The sequence below is a fragment of the Penicillium concentricum genome (assembly GCF_028827145.1).
Source record: "Penicillium concentricum strain IBT 3081 chromosome Unknown utg000006l_segment0_segment0, whole genome shotgun sequence".
Lineage (NCBI taxonomy): Eukaryota > Fungi > Ascomycota > Eurotiomycetes > Eurotiales > Aspergillaceae > Penicillium > Penicillium concentricum.
In genome coordinates, this window is record NW_026622759.1 from 2,300,761 (window position 1) to 2,319,504 (window position 18,744).

General features: G+C 47.6%; 8 protein-coding genes across 8 annotated transcripts; 3 read left to right on the forward strand and 5 right to left on the reverse strand.

Annotated features, from left to right (window-relative positions):
- Nucleotides 1-84: 84 nt before the first annotated feature.
- N7517_011083 (uncharacterized protein) lies at nucleotides 85-692 on the reverse strand (the record flags this gene model as incomplete). The annotated part of the gene is made up of 2 exons (XM_056728806.1): nucleotides 85-240; nucleotides 297-692. 2 exons carry the CDS (start codon nucleotides 690-692, stop codon nucleotides 85-87), a joined length of 552 nt encoding a protein of 183 aa, XP_056574621.1.
- Nucleotides 693-1,481: 789 nt separating this feature from the next.
- Nucleotides 1,482-3,116, reverse strand: N7517_011084 (putative hexokinase; the record flags this gene model as incomplete). The annotated part of the gene is made up of 1 exon (XM_056728807.1): nucleotides 1,482-3,116. One exon carries the CDS (start codon nucleotides 3,114-3,116, stop codon nucleotides 1,482-1,484), a length of 1,635 nt encoding a protein of 544 aa, XP_056574622.1.
- Nucleotides 3,117-5,244: 2,128 nt separating this feature from the next.
- Nucleotides 5,245-5,967, forward strand: N7517_011085 (uncharacterized protein; the record flags this gene model as incomplete). The annotated part of the gene is made up of 1 exon (XM_056728808.1): nucleotides 5,245-5,967. One exon carries the CDS (start codon nucleotides 5,245-5,247, stop codon nucleotides 5,965-5,967), a length of 723 nt encoding a protein of 240 aa, XP_056574623.1.
- A 1,807-nt stretch (nucleotides 5,968-7,774) lies between these two features.
- Nucleotides 7,775-8,788, forward strand: N7517_011086 (uncharacterized protein; the record flags this gene model as incomplete). The annotated part of the gene is made up of 1 exon (XM_056728809.1): nucleotides 7,775-8,788. The coding sequence occupies one exon, from the start codon at nucleotides 7,775-7,777 to the stop codon at nucleotides 8,786-8,788; it is 1,014 nt and encodes a 337-aa protein (XP_056574624.1).
- A 1,126-nt stretch (nucleotides 8,789-9,914) lies between these two features.
- On the forward strand, nucleotides 9,915-11,951 carry N7517_011087 (uncharacterized protein; the record flags this gene model as incomplete). The annotated part of the gene is made up of 3 exons (XM_056728810.1): nucleotides 9,915-9,995; nucleotides 10,052-10,216; nucleotides 10,278-11,951. 3 exons carry the CDS (start codon nucleotides 9,915-9,917, stop codon nucleotides 11,949-11,951), a joined length of 1,920 nt encoding a protein of 639 aa, XP_056574625.1.
- Nucleotides 11,952-12,986: 1,035 nt separating this feature from the next.
- Nucleotides 12,987-13,981, reverse strand: N7517_011088 (cytochrome b5 reductase family protein; the record flags this gene model as incomplete). Its single annotated transcript, XM_056728811.1, has 3 exons — nucleotides 12,987-13,531; nucleotides 13,588-13,665; nucleotides 13,723-13,981. 3 exons carry the CDS (start codon nucleotides 13,979-13,981, stop codon nucleotides 12,987-12,989), a joined length of 882 nt encoding a protein of 293 aa, XP_056574626.1.
- Nucleotides 13,982-14,546: 565 nt separating this feature from the next.
- N7517_011089 (Cysteine dioxygenase type I) lies at nucleotides 14,547-15,324 on the reverse strand (the record flags this gene model as incomplete). The annotated part of the gene is made up of 3 exons (XM_056728812.1): nucleotides 14,547-14,653; nucleotides 14,709-14,967; nucleotides 15,043-15,324. 3 exons carry the CDS (start codon nucleotides 15,322-15,324, stop codon nucleotides 14,547-14,549), a joined length of 648 nt encoding a protein of 215 aa, XP_056574627.1.
- A 1,326-nt stretch (nucleotides 15,325-16,650) lies between these two features.
- On the reverse strand, nucleotides 16,651-18,423 carry N7517_011090 (fungal specific transcription factor domain-containing protein; the record flags this gene model as incomplete). Its single annotated transcript, XM_056728813.1, has 2 exons — nucleotides 16,651-18,252; nucleotides 18,415-18,423. 2 exons carry the CDS (start codon nucleotides 18,421-18,423, stop codon nucleotides 16,651-16,653), a joined length of 1,611 nt encoding a protein of 536 aa, XP_056574628.1.
- Between the last annotated feature and the right edge of the window lie 321 nt (nucleotides 18,424-18,744).

Genomic DNA, 18,744 nt, shown 5'->3' on the forward strand with positions numbered 1-18,744 from the left:
TAATCTCCCAGCATCAAAATAAAGTTGACAAACCCCTGTAACCCTTCTTGACATGACTTCATTGACTTCGTACTTTCTCCAGGCTCAGTCTTGTAGCCCAGCATTATCGGCCCGCTCCGTAGGTATATTGTCCAGGTCGTAGGTCACCAACCACTCGCCAGCGGACTCAAACTCAGGCAATTTGAGGTCCAGGTTACGACGTCCGGGTTGTGCCTGTTCATCCCCTTTGCAAACAACATCCTGGCATAGACGGGGTCAAACACGAATGCCGTTTCGCCGGTCACATGGTTTTTCACTTCCGCCGTAGCCAAAACCTCGTCTATGGCGATGTACTCGTCCGGATTTGGCACAGTTGCTTTCTCGATGTGTTCCTTCATGCGCTTTGCAGTCTCGATTTCGAACCAGTTGTCGATGAAGAGTAACTTGTCTGGGCCGGCCACTGCCACATATGGAGTATCTGGCGCCACCACCTGTAGGCCAAATTCTGTTTTGATAACTTTTGGTATGTAGCTGCCCCCATATTCCTCTTGGAAAGTTGGCGAACCCTCGCATGTAGACCTCCGCAAAGCCCATAAAGCCCAAGGCCCAACCCAACCCACTAAATAGTTGGGCTTTGGGCCTATCCTCGGGCCCACCGGTAGGCTATGGGCCCGGGGTGAAAGCCCATAATAAGCACCAAACAATACAAACATTCTAAATATGTAGGTAGTTGGGGTACCAAGGCTCGAAAACGCCAAGATGGGATGGCGCCCTAAAATTCACGCTTGTAAGAACACTTGATATAAATTAATATTAAGTACATAACTAACCTCCCTAATACGGAGTACGTGTGTAGGAGAGTGGAAATTGTGCAATTGGGGCCATCATGTCACTTAGTGTAGAAATGTTTAGCGCTTAATCCTGGTCTTTAAGGTCTAGGATACCGAATAGCAACGCCAAGGTAGCAAGAACTTAAGCAGAGAACATATCATAAGAAAGTCAGTTCGTGTCTTGTGGTATTTTAACATTTTAGGCTAGATTCCACATAGAGGTGAAGTACGGAGCAAAGGAAAATAGACTAGCTCGAGGAATAGAAAGGAATGAACAAGTCAGATATGCCTCCTTGAATTCGAAGAAAACGTAAAACCCGTTAATAAAAATGACAGGGCGTGGAAGAACGAACCCGAACTCCATCCAGGATCAAAACCCCAACAGAAAACCATATTGAAAGGCCCATATAGATTTCCCAGAAACTCCTTGTTGATGCTAAACGATTCGACTGTTGAAAAAGGGGGAAAGGCAAAGAAAAACGCTCTCTCCACAACTCCCATCCGGGAATGCCCATGCAGATTGAGAAAACAAGAAAAGGTCCAAACGGAAACCCATCACGTGCCATGCGCCGATGGACCGATGGACATGGTAAAAAGAAAATCACAACGAAAGAGACTGCTAGAGATCTATGCTCAGCAGGGGGGTTCATGCATCACTCATGTTAACCAGATTTACAGCTGAGTGGAGTTCTCAGCAACGGCCACAGCCACAGCGACTGCCGCGCCGAGAATGGCGCTTTCAGGGGCCGGGTTGAGACGAATGGAGGATCCGGTGCCCGGATATGTTTCCTCGGTCAACTGATCCAGGTATTTCTGGCAGGTAGCGCGGAAGCCAGGATATTTGTTGATGACGGCACCGTCGCAGGCGATGGAAAGGTTCTTATCCGAGTCCCCGCTCTCGATGACGGTGATTTCGGGTGATTCCTTGGCGAGAGAGTCGGCGGTGGACGGGGGTGAGGGGAATTCCACCTCGTTACGGAGGCACCACATGCTGTGGATGGCTGTCGCCAGGTATCCAGCGGCACGGCGAGAGACTGCCTGGGAGATGCGGCGCAGGAACCGAAGGTCGTCGACGGAGGGAGAGTTGTGGAAGGTGTGCTGCTTTTGCAGGAGGGCGCCGGAGGTGGAAAGGGAGGCAGATGTGTCATCCTCGAGGCAGGCGACGATGCTTGTGTCGAAGGAATAGGGTTCCCGCATGGATTGTGGTAGCTCGCCGCCGAATAGGCGGGCGGTCTCGGTTGCTTCGACGATAATCAGACGCACAATCTCGCCCAAGTACCGACCTGTGATCATGTACTCGAGCGGCTGGTAGTCGGGACGCAGATGCGTACGGTTCAGGGTGTCATCCCACCGTGTCATGGGCAGCACACCTCCGCCAAACATACTCATCTCGGTGTTGATGAGCACATGCTTGGCGTGGTCGAACCAGCCCTCCGGACGAAGTCCAAACTTGGGCGTTCCAATCTCATGCACTGGGAAGTGAATCGCCATGTTGGTACCGGTACCCAAAATGAGAGACATGCGGGTCTTGGGATCGACGTAGGCACGCGAAAGTAGAGCCGCGGAGCTGTCGTTCACGATAGCGGCAACTTCTACGTTCAGATTGCGCTTGCGGCAAGACTGGATAATAAGATCACCCAGTTCCTTGCCTACCGTGCCCTCGGAGGCTTTGAATCCCTTGCCCATATGTATCACCAACCCGCTGCTGTGCGACGTTTGTTCAATGGGGAAAGACCAGGACAAGCCCATCGCCAGCGGTACATCGCCACGCCCGTAGTCTGTTCCAACTTCCTGCAGCATGGTCTCGATCTGCCCTGCCATCCAATCGAAAAACAGTGTCCCCTCCAGCATCTTGAGTTTTTCGTCAATGTGTACAGATGATACTTTCAAGATGCGCACTTCCTCATCCCGGCCATTCAGTTCGATCAAGGCTACGCGGAACGTCGATCCGCCGACATCCAATGCCAAATATGTGCCCTTTTCCGAGCCAGCGGGAAGTGCGGTATCGTAGGATGGAAGCATGCAGCATGGGCTATTCTGTAGACATTCCCGGAACTGTGCGCGGATCTTCTCGGACATGTCAACCATGTTGCGCGTTGACAGCGGTGTCAAGCACGAGGTCTCCACTTCTTCGGCGAAGTCATCGAGGCTGCGGCGTTTCCAATGGGCGCCGAGGAAAGTCTTTCGGCGGCGTCGCGAAAGACCGCGGAATAACGAGGGGAAGAGGATCATGCTTTCGAGTGCGGCGACGACGTTATGAAACAGCTCTTGTAGTCGGTGTAGCACCTTAACCAGTGGGGCCGACATCGTCGGAGGAGGGGGGTAGAGGAGAGGCGAGGAGAGGCGAGGAGAGGTCGCTGATGGGTTTCAGGAAGTAAGGATCATGAAGCAAATAAAGAAGAAAGATCCAAAGTTATAACACCTTGGAAGAAGTGGACAAAGTTGATGTGACACTCCCACTGGAGTTGTGTCTTGAGTGGATCGGTGGGAGTGTGGAAGCAATAATCCCCACCGAGAGAAGTAGAAGAGAAGAAAGGAGAAGAGGGTGTTAACCCGATGGATCAACATTGGCCCATTCTTGTGTTGACAGTGTCACCGGGAGTACAACTGGAAAAGAAAGAAGCCCTGGTCGCAATTGAGTATGGTATTGTAACAGTAATTTATGTCTGTGCCATAGAGTGGTTAAACTTCTGTAATCTTCACTGTAGAGTCACATTGTTAATAAGTCATTTCCAATACCATACCATTGTATACAGTGGAGTGAAGTTACATGTGTCTATATTAAATAGAAAGAGTATTAATTATTTAGATTATAGATTATATAAATTGTAGTAGAATTCCAAATAGGAATATAATACGGACACTACTCCGTACAAGCATTCCCAGTGTATCCCATACATACTCAATGACCCCCTTGAGTGCAACGGTGGTAGTCGGGCCTAACTAGGAGGGGGATGGTTACATGTGGAACTAATTTCTACTTAACTCATCTCTCTTCTTTTATTTTATTTTATTTCTAAAAATCCTCTTTTCTAATCTAGACTGAATCTGAAACATATATCAATGTTGCTATTCAATACAATCTGCTTCTGTTCTGCGTTGCAACCGTATTTTCCGATATCTCTCCTTTTTAGCTCCGATCTTAGAACTGTAAAAAATTAGTAACCCAGGTCTTTTGCCCCTGTCACCCTGTCACGGCAGGTAACGGGGTCCATCCTCCCCTTGAGCCTCATATAGAATATCCTCTAGCCGTGTCAACATGTATCACAATCACACCCTTCAAAAAGATCAACATTCCATCTCGTTTCAGATCTCTAAAATCCGACTTTGTCGATGTTCCAATGAACCATGACATCACCTATGTTACAGGAATCACATCATATCTAAAGCAAGGCAACATTGGTAATGAACAAGTTCAGTAGTTCTTCATGTAAATCTCAAGATCATCATGTCCGAGGGGACAGGATAAGAAAGGCAACGATATCATTGGAGGTAACTCCGTCTACACCAAGCTCAGAGAGGCGGGTCGCATGAGGGCAAGGTAGGATTCCTGCATCTAGGGCTAATCTTTCCGTCCGTGCTAGAGTCCTACGGGAAAAATTGACCCGTCAGCAGGTCGAATCGCATCAAGGATCAAGCTAGTGCCCGACAGGAGAGGGTGGCCAACTATAAGGCAAGTACAACATCAGCCAGTGCGTTTCATTATTCTTGGGGATCATTCCCATGGTTTCCCAGGTCGCTGCTCAAGTGTATTCTGTGTTGACTAATCCCCCAATATGTGCATCCATGGATGTTGTAGGTCATCTACACCGATCAGCATGGCCACCGAGTCGCTCACCCCCCGAGCACTCTTACAAGGCAATAAAAGAATATCTATGAGTGGCTATGCTGCAGGAATATATAGTTCACGTAAAAGGGATAACAATGGCGCGATTGATACACTACACGCAGAGGTTATAAGGATTCTTGATACAGGGCCCCTATAACCATAATGAGCCACTGCAATGTCTTTTGTCTATGATCAATGCTTTATGTAGACTATATAATAAATCTACGTGGTTCATTTATTTTAGTGTCTGTCAACAATATCTTTGTGCGCATCTTTGACTGCAAACTATCGCAGTCACTAATGTCTCCCAGATACCCTTTATGTCTCAAGACAATATTATCTAAATTATTGCACCATTCTTTGTGTGTCTTTTGACTCCCACTAACAGTAGATGATTTCCATTGTTCTATTCTTCTTCTTTTGTAGTAAGCTTTCTGGTTTATCATCTGCTTGTCTTAGTTGTAAGTAAAAATATATATATCAGCGATGCGTCAATCCCACCATCCTATATTTTTCCCATCCCACATCCAGCGGCAATTCTTAGCCCCAAACCTTAGAAGTGCAATACTCAATCAAGCATCTCGACAAACTCTTCACCCATTGGTCATGTACAACGCCATTGCTGCCCAATCACCGGGTGAACAGTCCCGGCCATTGAAGTACGACAAACTCCAAGCAACAGGAGCCCCGAGGGCTTCATGGATAAGGGATCCCAACCAAAGATGTCCAATTGCCCGCTCACAGCTCACAATGCAAAGCATGGCAGAATCAGGATGGGGAATCCGACACGAAAAACGACGCTTCCCACCAGACCAAATCTACGAAGAAGCCGTCGAACTGGGACTTTCAGGAGAAAAGCTCTACCGCAAGATTGTACTATGGAAATCCGGAATATCGCGTGGAAAGTACTGGGTGCATGATTACATGTTACAAACAGGGCCAGGCGTGATTTTTGCCATGGATAGCTTCCGGCCTGATTCGGCGTATTGGGCGCAAATTGCGCAGGCCGTTTACAAAGATGAGCATCCTATCGAGGACCTGATGTACGTCATCCAGTGTAATATCATTAACCCTGAGACTATGCTGTTCGTGCAGAAGAGCCTCTATGTTGCAGATAATGGTCTTGGCTGGCCAGATGATAGACTGCATGTCTGGGAGGAGAATACCGCTGAGTATCAGGCTCTGCTGGGTACGAGGCTTGCTAAAGGTGTGGTTTATTTGGTTCTAGGGGCTTTCCCGCGAGGGACGAGACGCATTGCAAGGATCGTGACCTGGGGAGGTCGGTATATCCCCTACATACAGATGCGGTTTGACATTGAGAAAGTTTGATTGAGGGGATGGATTCGCATAATTCTTGGCTTGTTGTGGTATTTTTCTTGTTTTTAGCAGGGGTAGTTCATGCGTAGATGAGATGATACATACATTCGTACTGTAGTACCTTGCCCTGAATTCTAATGGTTCCATTCTTCTATTAGCACCATCCATGGCCGCTCAAGCTTACTGTAGTACTAGGTCGAACAAATGGCATTATGTGACTTCGGGATCGCCGACTACGACAGTGCAACTGATGAGGGGCTTTTATAGGGTGTGTTTGTGCATTCAATCGACTTTTTGGAATAAGCATTCATGGCGGTCGCTTTCTGAAAGCTGAAGGCTCCTTTTGGGCTAAGTGACGGACATCAGGATGGATATTAAACAACGACTGCCCAGAGCTGCTGCCAAGCCACACATCCCCGGCCAGTTCTCCCTTTTCGATGACTCTTTACCCATGTACCCAGAATGCACACGGACCAATAGTTTGCCACCGTCTCATTATTAAATGCCTTTTTGCATATCTATGGTCCAAGCTTTGTATAAAAGAGCCAAAATTAAGATGATAAGAATCATCATGGCACGAGGACTTTTAATACTATGTTTGGCCTTTATGTAGATTGATCAACTGCTGTACTCCACTTCTTCAAAAACCAAGGCATAGCCTCCCAGCTCTTTTGGTCCCATGGTTGACAAGATTTATTAGCACGAGATCGGCGACAAATAAGTGCATTCCGTGTATAAATATCCAACTTGAAGTCCCAGAGATCAAAGATATCAGGCATTGCAAAACACATCATGATAGCACGCTCCCGGAGAAGAGGTATGGGAATCAAATCCAAACTGGCGTGATGAGGAACCAGAATTTGGGCCATCGTCGGCTGGAGATGAACAGGAAAGAAGGGATTCATAGCTGATACTACCAGGTCCCCGGGGTTGTCTTGCGCTGTGATTGTTTTGTAAAATGGGGACATGTATGTCACTGAACAGGATGATAGTAGTTCCACATCAAGCCCCAGACATATGGCGTTTCGTAATATGGCTATCCACATGGTGGCTTGCGGAGTTTGCAGAGTATTCATCCATGGATCAGCAGGCGAAGTTGATAAAGCATCATTTTTATGGCTGACACTTGAAAGTATTAAGGATGACGTATCAACTGAGCCCTCAGAGTCCGAAACAGTGCCGGGTATATTGCTTGATTCTGATTCCGACGATTCTGATGGTGGACGAGGTGCAAGTCTCCTTACTTGCCTCTCATGGGTGTTTGAACAGTCTCGTGGTTTTCTCTGTCTCTCACCTAGAGACAGAAGAAGTATTGGTCAGTGCTACGATACTAATGGGAGCAGGGTTGACATACGATAAGCCCTTTGTGCAGCCCGGTTTTGTTCCTTTCGGGCTAGTGTGAGGACTCGCTTCTTGGGTCTTTTAGACGAGGGAGCTCTAGGCTGAGTCGAGTCATTGATAGGCATAATCATGTTGTGGCTTTCCAATTGAATCATGGCTAAGAATCAAGTCAAGGCTAGACCTGACTCTGTTGGGGTTAAGAAAGAGTTGGGGGCCAAGGAGGATGGAGGTAATGGACGTAACCTGGCGAGACCTTAACCCCGTAACTCCGACCGACCCTGTAAGCCACACTGGCTTACGCTTCTCATCCAATCAGATTACTCGAACTATATACACATCGCAGACTGACATCAATGCTTCCACCGATCGCTATCAATCTTACAATATAAAATGGACAACATCTCGCTTCGAAAATGAATAAAAACAACACAGAATCAGCAACACTCCAGCGAAAACCACAAACCACCCACTTCAAACAATGGCATCCACAAAGAAGATCATCGCAATTGTCGGCGCTACCGGCACACAAGGAGCATCAGTTGCTCGCACATTCCTGCGTCTCCCAAACTGGCACGTTCGATGCCTCACTCGCAATCCAGCTTCCGAGAAATCCCAACAACTCGCAGAACAGGGCGCCGAGGTAGTCGAGGCCAACCTCAACGACGAAGAATCCATACGTCGAGCCTTCATCGGCGCCAATGCCATCTTCCTCAACACCGATTTTTGGCAACCCTATCGCGAAGCTCTGGCATCTGGCATTGATGAAGTGACAAGTGCCAAGCAAGGCTACGAGGCGGAAGTCGCCCATGGCGAGAATGCAGCGAATGTTGCTGCTACCATTCCAACGCTGGAAAGGTTGATTTACTCGGCTCTTGGCCCAATGAACAGGGCTTCGAGTGGGAAGTACTCGGGCTGCCACCACTGGGAGACCAAGGCACACATCGTCGACTACATTGAGACTCAAAAACCTGAACTGGCAAAGAAGACATCCTTCATCTATATTGCCTGTTACGTCATCAATCCGTTCCTGTATCCTAGGTTCCAGCTGGAGAGCAATAAGTTTGTCTCTCTCATGCCGGCTAGCAAGGCTATGCGCATGCCTATCATCGATACGGCTCGGTCAACTGGTCCATTCGTCAGGGCTTTGGTGGAAGATGAGGCCACAGGGACGAAGCTACTTGCTTATGACGATTACATCTCTATCGAAGAGCTGATGAAGGTTTGGAGCCGAGTCCTTGGAAAGGAGGTTGAGTTTGTTCAGATGACAATCAAGGATATGAATGAAAAGACTGGACTCCCGGTTGAGATTCTAAATGGTCCGGCATTCATTGATGAGTTTGGGTACTCTGCTGGAGTGGAGAATATTGTTGAGCCTGCTCAGTTGAAGTCCCGTGTACAGACTCAGAAGTTTGAGGAGTGGTTGAAAAGCCAGAATGTTGCGGAGTTGCTTGGTTTGAAGGATTCGAACGATTGGTTTGAGCTTGTACAATAAGCAGATATCTAGTGAGACTTGTTGAATCTATTTCTGTCTTCTGCTACTCTATCCAGCGAAACGTGTCTGTTCATAAAGATGATATCAATCAACTCCTGATCCGGCATTTTATATGGGATTTCTACTCCGGAGGACTCAGAGCTTCCTTATCTAAGGTATTTATAACTGTTAGGATAGAATGCAGAGAACAAAGTACGGTAATTAATTGAAAAGTGGTTCGTCGGGTTAAGGTGCATTCTGTGGCTTAAAATCAGAGGCGAAGTCCCAGTTAACGTAGCCTACAACCCCATATGTAAATTGTGAGAGAAATTCGACATTAATATCCACCCCTCGCTAGATAGATTAGAGTATGTACCTACGAAGCAGATATTGTACATAACTATTGCACATCAGTGGATGCCATTTTTTTAATTGTAGAGTAGACTATGAATATCTGCTCCATACGGGGAACGGAGTAGACACAATGATATTCATAAGGATTTTCCTGCCGATCATCAAGCCTGACGGAGCGGAAACAGGAGAAACCCCTGAAGACTCCATCCTCCACCAGGTTTGGATAGAGTGCCAAGACGTTCCCCTGGACGATCTTCTGTCAATTAAATCGGGAGGTCGGAGAAATCCCGTATACTCCGCAGTGTTCGAGGCAAAGTAGACTCCGAAATGCAGGCCGCGCCATCATACCAAAGACTGAATAGGCAAATAAGTCCACAGACCTGGAAAAGAGAAGAACTAGTGGAAATAACATCCCGATGGCTAGCCCTGAAGACGGGACTTTATAGGGCAAACGGCACATGTGTTCTCCACTTGAAACAAATGCCAAGACTTTTCATTACGTTGACTCGGCGCGCTCTTCTCTTCTTCTCTATGGCATCTGGGCTTCTCTTGGGGTTTTATTTTATTTTCATGTTTTTATCTGATTTATCTTAATTTAATGATTTTTATATCCTCTTAATTGCCTAGCGCTGTCGTTTCCCCCCCTCTTTACTGATGCCACTGACGACGACCGTCTGAATGTTTTGCCTGGCATCGGCTCTTATGTAGCTTCTTCACTCTCCTTTCCCTTTGCACTTTCGTTTTATTATAGGAAGATCTACTCTTCCTAGCCATTCTTTAAAAGTCAATCAAGATGCTTTGGGCTGCATTACTCCTGTTATCGGGTAATGCCGTTGCAACGCGTCATGACTCGGATTTGATGTCTTTCGTGACGGTGGGTTGAACTTTGACATTGTTGGAATCGTGTGGTTCTAATAACCAAAAATACAGCTCCCTGAAGTGCGAGCCTTAAAATGGGAAGTTGAATACTACGACCGCGAGCGGTTGGCTCCCGGATACTGGTTTGTCGCGCCATACGGGCAAATCAGCCCGGAGAAACCCACCATGAAATATCAACAATACCAAGTCGGACCCTACATTTACGACGACAGTGGCGTATGTCTCGACCCCGAAACCCGGTCAACAATCACCAGCTGACTCGCCTCTGGCGTAACAGGTCCTTATCTGGGCTGGAGCACCCTTGTACGATAATCATAATGTCTTCGATTTCAAGCCGGTACACAACATCGGTGACGACCCTTATCTGTCTTTCATTGTGGGATGGGAATACGACGACTCGAAGAAGGGCCACGGCGCGATTGTGAACAATCATTACGAGGTGGAAAAAGAGGTCCAGGCTCTCAGTGATGTGCATGATTTCAACATGCACGAATTCAACATTATGGACGGTGGAAAGACCGCACTGGCTTGCATATATCGTCCTCAGCTTGTCAGCCTGACCGATTTTGGACGCCCAACGGAAGAGAGTTGGGTCACGGTTGGTGGGTTTGTCGAGGTGGATATCGAAACCAGCAAGGTTCTGGTCCAGTGGGATTCATTCGACAAGATTGCTCTGCACGAATCGAACATGTTCCATGAGTCGGATGCCCCAGCTGGATCGCCCGGTTGGGATTACGTACACATCAATGCAGTCGACAAGAACGAGGCCGGTGACTACCTGATCTCATTACGGTTCACCAATACCATTTACCTGATTTCCGGCAAGGACGGAAACATCCTATGGCGCTTAGGTGGAAAGGAGAGCGACTTCGAGCAGGACTTTACTTTCTCCAAGCAGCATGATGTCAAGTTTGTCTCTTCAGACGGCACCCACCACGTTATCTCGGTGCTTAACAACGCCTCTGACGAACGTGGCCAGGACGAGAAGATCTCCTCCGTTTTGTTTATTGAGCTCGACACAAGTGTTGTCCCTATGACCGCTAAGGTAATTAAGCGGATCAATCGCCCCGATAGTGGTCTCACCCGGCTCCGTGGTAGCGCTCGCGTCCTTCCCAACGGCAACGTCTTTGTCGGATGGAGCGAGCGCGGTTACTCGAGCGAGCACGCATCGAACGGTGATCTTCTAATGACTGCCCGATTTGCATCAGACCGGTACTCGACCTATCGCTCTTACAAGGGCGAGTTCACTGGTCGCCCCACTGCGCCTCCGGACCTGGTCGCATCCGTCTACGGTACCAGCGACGAGGACATGACGACCATCATCCATGTCAGCTGGAACGGCGCGACCGATGTCGTCCAGTGGAAATTCTACGCGCAGGCCCGCGACCACGGCCAGTCCGTGCTCATCGGCGCCACCGACAAAACCGACTTCGAGACCATGTTCATCGCCGATGGCTATATGGACTTTGTTTCTGCAGAGGCCATCGATGCCGAGGGCAATGTCATGCACACTTCTGAAATCATGCGCACTGGCACCCCACCCGACTGGAAAGCCGCCGGCTGGGCTGGTTCTGGCTCCGGCCCTGTTCCTGATGACCCCTCGATTATCGTTGCTGCCAACGATAAAACGAATTCGGCGTCTTTCGCTGACACCAGCAGCGACAAAGCGGCCCAATTGATCAACGGTACCTCCACAGGTTCCAGCGACCGCTCCGATGTCCAATACGCCGACGCGAAGGAGGTCGCGAAGAATGTCGCCAAGGCCTACGAGGTCGTCCGCGCAGTCGGCAATCTCCTCATTTTCATCCTTCTAGCTGGCACTCTGTGCGGAGGTGGATTTGCCGTCTGGCGGTTCATGCGCACCCGCCGTGACCGCCGCTACCAGCACGTCCCCTCTGGGGAGGGTCTGCCCGTGGAAGAATTCCGCCTCTCTACCAACCAACGGTCTTGAATGTTTTGGCCTTTTTGCGCTTCTAATCTTGCATGATTAGCACTACGTCTTGACCTGTTTCGCATTTCGCATTTACATCGAATATTTACTCGCCAACGTTACCAAACCGGGCTTACAAATTTGCCTGAGGACCGCGAAATGAACAAAGAAAAAGAAATTGAGGGCTATCTGAGGCCATTTGGTATATACCATTCTGGTCATGATCGTTCCATGCATATCATACCCCCCGTCTGGCGTTATTTTCATTCCGTTCTTGTCATATGTACATATCATGCTTGCGCTCGAGTGACTTTTCTGCATATATCCGGGCTGTTTACATACTGTTTTTCTATGGGGACTCGAGCTGACCTCTGTACATCTTTCTTCTCATCCTATGTATTATCACAATCCGGGATATATCTTCGGGTTCGTTTCGTTATATTTTACAAAATCCACGTCTCCGTGTATAGTGTGAACCTCTAATTCAGTTACAATCATCCTGATACCCCGTTCGTTATCCAACGTCCACACCGCTGCTACTTACATTTGGGACCTTTTTCCCTCGGGGCGAATGGGAAACGTGGCGGTGGAGCAGCTGAGGGAATATTATTGAGCAAGCTCAAAAGCAGCACACCTACGTATACAATTAAATCAGAGATGGCGCGGCATGAGGCTGACGACGAATGTTTGTAAATCGGGAGGCCGCGTCATTGTTTCCACTAGCGCAATACGGAATGTATCTATGTAGCATTGGGCTTAATCCGTAATATGTCGGAATAGTTGAATCAGGTCTAAATATCGGATTAACTATCCTCTCTACGAAGTCGAAGAGGGAATGGGAGATGGGAACCATTCTTGTATAAGAGCCATATATCCCAGACGATCACTCACTCTGGACACCCAGTCGCTCAAGTAGAATGATAAATTTCTAGTAAATACTTTTCTTTCATTCTCTTCTGAAATTTACCACTGGTTTTCCTTCTCTTTCACATGCTGGCTGGGCCCAGGCCCTATATATGAAGTATAATACATTAATAGAACACGCAGGGCCATAAACTAAAACTTCACAATCTGACCCTTCGCAAACCCAAGTCGAGCCAAGATCCCATTCTGGGATCTCGATCCAACCAACGAATCCTCCATAGCAGGAGGCCCACAAACAAAGACCTTCGCATCGCCATCGGCCTTCACAACCTCCCGCAACAGCTCCTCGGTAACATATCCCTTCCTGAAACCATTACCCTGTCCCTCCGGGTGGCTGACCGTGTAAATATAGTCAAAGCGACCCGGGAAGCGCGCCTTAAAGCTCTCCAGCTCTTCTCGTAGAAGCAAGTCCTGCTCAGTATTGACACCGAAGACAAGGTTGATTTTGGTTTTGTCGGCTGGGTTATTGAGAATACCCTGCGCCAGCTGGTAGATTGGGGTAATACCAGCTCCGCCTGCTATGAGGTAGACCTGCGGGGATTGGTTCGGTGTCCATGCGTGTCCTTTGAGTGCCGCTGCGAATGTAAGGGTGTCTCCTGGCGTGAGGGAGTGGATGTGGCTGCTCGCTTTGCCGTTTGGATATTTCTTGATCATCAGCTCGATCTGTCCTTCTTGATCTGTTGTTTGTTAGTTTATCGTTATGTCGGGGCATGACATAGGGTATTGCTCGTACTTAGATCGCTGATGGGTGTATATGGACGTAGTACAGGGAACCAGCGCCCTTCGGGACGGGATATAGTGAGGAGTGCCGCTGCAGTCTGTTAGTATATACACTTGAAGAAATAATTGGTTTAATTCGGGCCCATACAGGTCAATGATAATCCGCTTGTGGCGTGCTCATCTGGAAACTCGAAGACGAGTCGTTTCGTGTTGTGGTTTACATCTTTCGTGCTTTTCAAGCGCAATGTTGTAAATCCAAATCCCGAGAAGACTTTGAGAGACTCATTTGACTCTGCATTGGCGGTTGATATAAGACGTGATTGGGCGCAATAAGCTCCAACGCCTAGTAAAGTGACGGTCGCGACCGACTTTGCTGTTATGGACCGGGGAATGAGAGCTTTGAACATTGTGAAATATGAATCTTTAAATTTTGTTGCATTCAGTCTATGAATGTATCGATAAGTTTAATATAATAATCTCCGATTTACATCCTAGTACCCGCACTCTGTCCAAAGCCCGCAAAACCCGCGGAAATCTCGGAGGATGGGCTCCGACTCCCGACATGAGACAATATATGATTCATCGACTTGTACGACCGGGGAGCCTCATATGATCTACGGAGTACAAATACTTTAAATGGAGCAGAGTCCGGCCTTTGCCAAAACCCGATGAGGAATTGGGGCTATATAAAGAGTCTTTAGTCGGGAGGACGAAATGACCCCATTAAGTCAAATCAACTCATAGGAACTTAGCCATATATTGGACAATTCATCAATTTGTTTGAAACATGTATATCAAATGACTCCATAGTATTGAGTTGAACAGCAGAACAGCAGAACAGCAGAACAGTATTGCCAGCGCCAGCGCCGAGCGAAATAGAATATGGTATCTGACAGGCTAACGGCGCATACAAAATGAAAAGAGAAAAAAAAAAGAGATCAAACCAGGCCATCATTCTCGTCTCCGATGCCCTCATTCTTTCTGAGGAACGGTTTGAGCCTGTTGTACAAAGCTTGCCTTGCCTGTCACTTCGTTGTAAATATTATATCCATAGTCGGCAGCATTAGGCGGGGTATATACTAGAAACACTCATCAGTACTCAATTGCACTTCAATCTTGTAGTCCAACACTAACAGTGAAGAGAAACAGCAACTTGGTCACTACTCGGGTTATGAACGCGATGTAGACCGATATCATCCGAGATATAAGCGACGTCATTCATGGTATGTCTCGTATCAGACTTGATTTCCAACGGACCACCAAGATCAGCGTCCTGATCGGGAACGTTGTAGATAGTCTCTTGTAGCGTGCCAGCTAAGACCTTCATGATGCAGTGTGCATTGGCGTGGTCGTGGACGGGAGAACCTTTCCCGGGGTTCCAGACGAGGAGGAGCTGGATATGGGTTAATATCTAATTCTTGAGATCCAATATTGACAGGATATAGATAAGATTGTGAATAGAACTCACGATATTTGCTTTTTGGTTAATGTTTTCGATGGCATTGCGGGTGTAATTCTTGCTGGTGTCGTTGAAATAAAATCGGGCCCAGTCGTTCGGATCAGAGATATACTTTTGCGCCAGCGAGATCAGGTATTCGTTGTCCACGTCTACTGACGAGATACCACCACTCTTGCCTAGGTAGACCTTGATATCTTGTACAAGATCATCTAGGCTGTACTGGGGTTTGTAGTGCTTGTTTCCTAGTGATAGGCTGGTGCCAAGCGGGATTAAGGGAAGAACAGCGGGCATTGTGGATGGAAGTTTTGAAGATGTTGGAAAGAAATATTCTTAGAAGATAATGGGCACTAATGAAGAGGATTCACGGATGAGTTATATCTCTGGAAGCAATTGGTATCTGTTTCCCCCTGAATTCCTCCGTGCGATCTCAATTATAAAAGGGATCTCAATCGCCGATTGATCCAATACATTGCATTCCAGCGCCCCAGACCGATTACAGTCTCGCCTTGTAGTACCCAGAGGCCTGCACATGTAATTCTAGGTGACGAGTAATATATGTTGAAAAAAAAGGGAGAAGATGTTGAGAAGATGTTGAGAATGCTAGAATGCTAGATCTGTAAAATTCGTATCTATTCGCATTACAACCGTTGGTATCCCCTACAATAATTGAGTAGAACTTGAAACAAGCTACATATGTAGACGCTTTTTTAGACTCGTCTTTCTAGCTTTCAACGAACTTTTTTATCGCTCTCAAATTCTCGAATTCCAATCTAAAAACCGCTTCGGAATGAAATGATCCCAAAGTTGTCAACGCCACCCAAACCCAACGTAAACATGTAGACATGCAGCTGCAGTCCAACCGTCTAGTACTCTCGTATGATTCATGATGTAAGATTAGTCTAACACATATGTGCATACTAATCCGACTTCGTAGATCAATGCATCGGCGAACAATTTGGGCATGTAGCAGATCCCTATGTCATCAACTGCGAATGTCAACACACAGATCGTTATCACGGTTATCAGCGGATATTCGATCAACGCAGATTCAATGAAGGAATAGTCGGTGAGTATTCTGGCCATATCTCCCGAGGTATGATTGTGAGAGTGAAAAGCGCATAGGATTATACTCCGTACTATCGGACTTTTTACTGTAGACCATGAACTGCTTTGGGTACAACACTGGACTCAATTCATACTATTTGCAACATTGATGTTACTTAGTCTTTATCTACCAGGTGTACTTATTTATATTCACAAGAATTGCCCGGTCGTCGCACAAGATGTTGCTATGCGTGGCCTCCCGAATGGAACACCGAGGGACTTCCAACGGACCAATCAAATGTCTTACTGGCGCGGTCGGCGACTCAAAAAAAAGTCCAATCGGCGTTTGACATATCGAAATCCTCGAAGAAATGTTTGGACCCCTATCATTATTACGTATCATTGGCATTTACTTAATTGAGGCCCGATACTTAATCCATAGCTTGCTGAATGAGACCAGCTGATATTTACCCTAGAAACTGTTAGGTAAAAATGACATCGAGCGTAATAAGTTCTTTGTTTTTTTTATTTGAATATATTGAATTACTACATTGGCTCCCGGGTATAACCGATCTAATTCATATCAAAATCAGGAATAGCGCTGAAAAACGAAGCATTGTAACAAGTCGGATCGATAAATGCCGGGGAAAACTCCGGCGGCATGAAATCATGTCCGTCTGGCATAACTGGGACGGGGTTGGCACCGGTGCTGGGTCGGTCTTGGTCATTAGGCGTTGTGGCTGCCGGGGTGAATCGATGTAGTGGTTCTGCGTTCCATTTTTCCATCGAATCTGACAAGACTTCCGCCGCAGAAGATCGAAGAGCATGGTATAGGGACTCGGCTAGTTTCCATGTCCGCTGGGTACTCTTGAGACATCCTAGAATGAGTGTGACACGGTTGCAATGATGGTCAAAACACTCCTCGGAATGACTGGTGGACGTGGCGAGCTGGATGAGTCCGCAGAGAGCCAAGGCGGGGATGATGAAGGGAGTGTGCTTCGAGACGTTTGGACAAACAGATATGGAATCCGATATCCGCCTCGAGGCTTCTGTTGCTTTGATACTATGGACTAGACGGGTAAATGTTGATGAGAGCTGGCCAGTCAGGCCAGGCCAGAAGCGATCGTCTGGTTGTGACTGGGACAATACAGATGGAAGGTCACTTCGGGGTAAGTGGAGGAGCATGGCGGCATAGGCTATTGTCAAATGCGCTTGGAACATCATTTCGTCCACGTTGCCGTATGAATCAACAATGTCGAGCTTTTTGGGCGGTAGGTGGTTGATCCAGCTCACTAGTGCATTTTCGACAGCTTGGAGATGATCGCGGTGACAGTCGCGTAGTCGGTTCAGGACAAGAACCCGGCATAAGATTGTCGTGGCCTCGATACGATAGCTGAAGGATGAAAAGACAGTATCCTCTGCCGCGAGAATCCTCCGCTTGAACTCGATGATCATGCGAGGTTTCGGGATATCACCTCCACAATTATATGCTGACTCTTCGCACGGCAAGGCCACCTCAGGTGGCACAGTGCTACATCGAAATGTCGTGGTTTTGAGCGGGACTGCCATGAAAATATCGGTGACGTATAGTTCCCACCATGTTCGTCGCATGCTTTCGGCTTCAAGAGATCTTTCGGGGGTTGTGGATGAAGCGAATGACCAACGGTTCATGCCAAGCTCCAGAGCAATATCAATGCTATGAGAGAGGGCATCTTGTGCCTCCGCCCATTCATCGCGGGCGTACAGAGCAATGGAATATAGTAGCCAAGCCTGGACCATGGATGCCGATCGATCGGGGTTTGTCTTCAGCTCAGCCACGACTTGTTCCTTATATGGCTGGCTTGGAATAGATGCAATATAATGAGAGCCCACAAAATGCACAGCTAGCTGTAAGAAGTGGGGGTAATTGTGGTCATGATACAAGGAGCTGGGCACCAAGATCGGATGTGCGACATGGAAATTCTCATAGTACAACCGAGGCAGGCGCTCGTCATGGAGTGACACTTTGCTTGCTGGGTCCACAGGTTGCTGAACAGGAGCATTTCCCGCAAGCATCACCGGCCAGGAGACCGGTTCAGTGGGAATATCCAGTCCTGTCTGTCTGCCTGTCTGCGAATCTGGCGGGGTTTGCACAGGAGCTATTGGCAGAACAGGGACCGCAGACTGGTACCGGGTCTAGACTGAATGTTAGTAAATGATTGTGAAGAAGAAGAAGAAAAACTGACATTGACATTGACGGTTTGCGGGTGGCGTTGATATGGACTCTCAACTCGGGATTTCCTGCGTCCGCCCCTTCGAGAGGGTAGATATTGACAGAGAAGTCCATTTTGAACACACCGCGAACATGATGGTTTGCTGGCGTCACATTTTAGATGCTGTTTTCTGCACTCGGTACAAGCCAGTGAGGCTAGACCACTTGTTTTTGTCGATCTTGTGGGAGTCATGCTAAGAAATGGTGGAATGAAGAGTGACGTTTCAATCCCCGGCCTATCGGCGTTTGGCGGGCGGTCGGCCGAGGCATTCCGACAGTTCCAAATCAAAGAAAAACCTATAGATGTATTTGGTTTATTTATTAGACGCTCTTGCACAGTGAATATAGGAATATGGACAGATTGACAGAGACACAGGTATAGGATCGCTTTCAAGGCTCCCCGGGGCTCGAAGCGC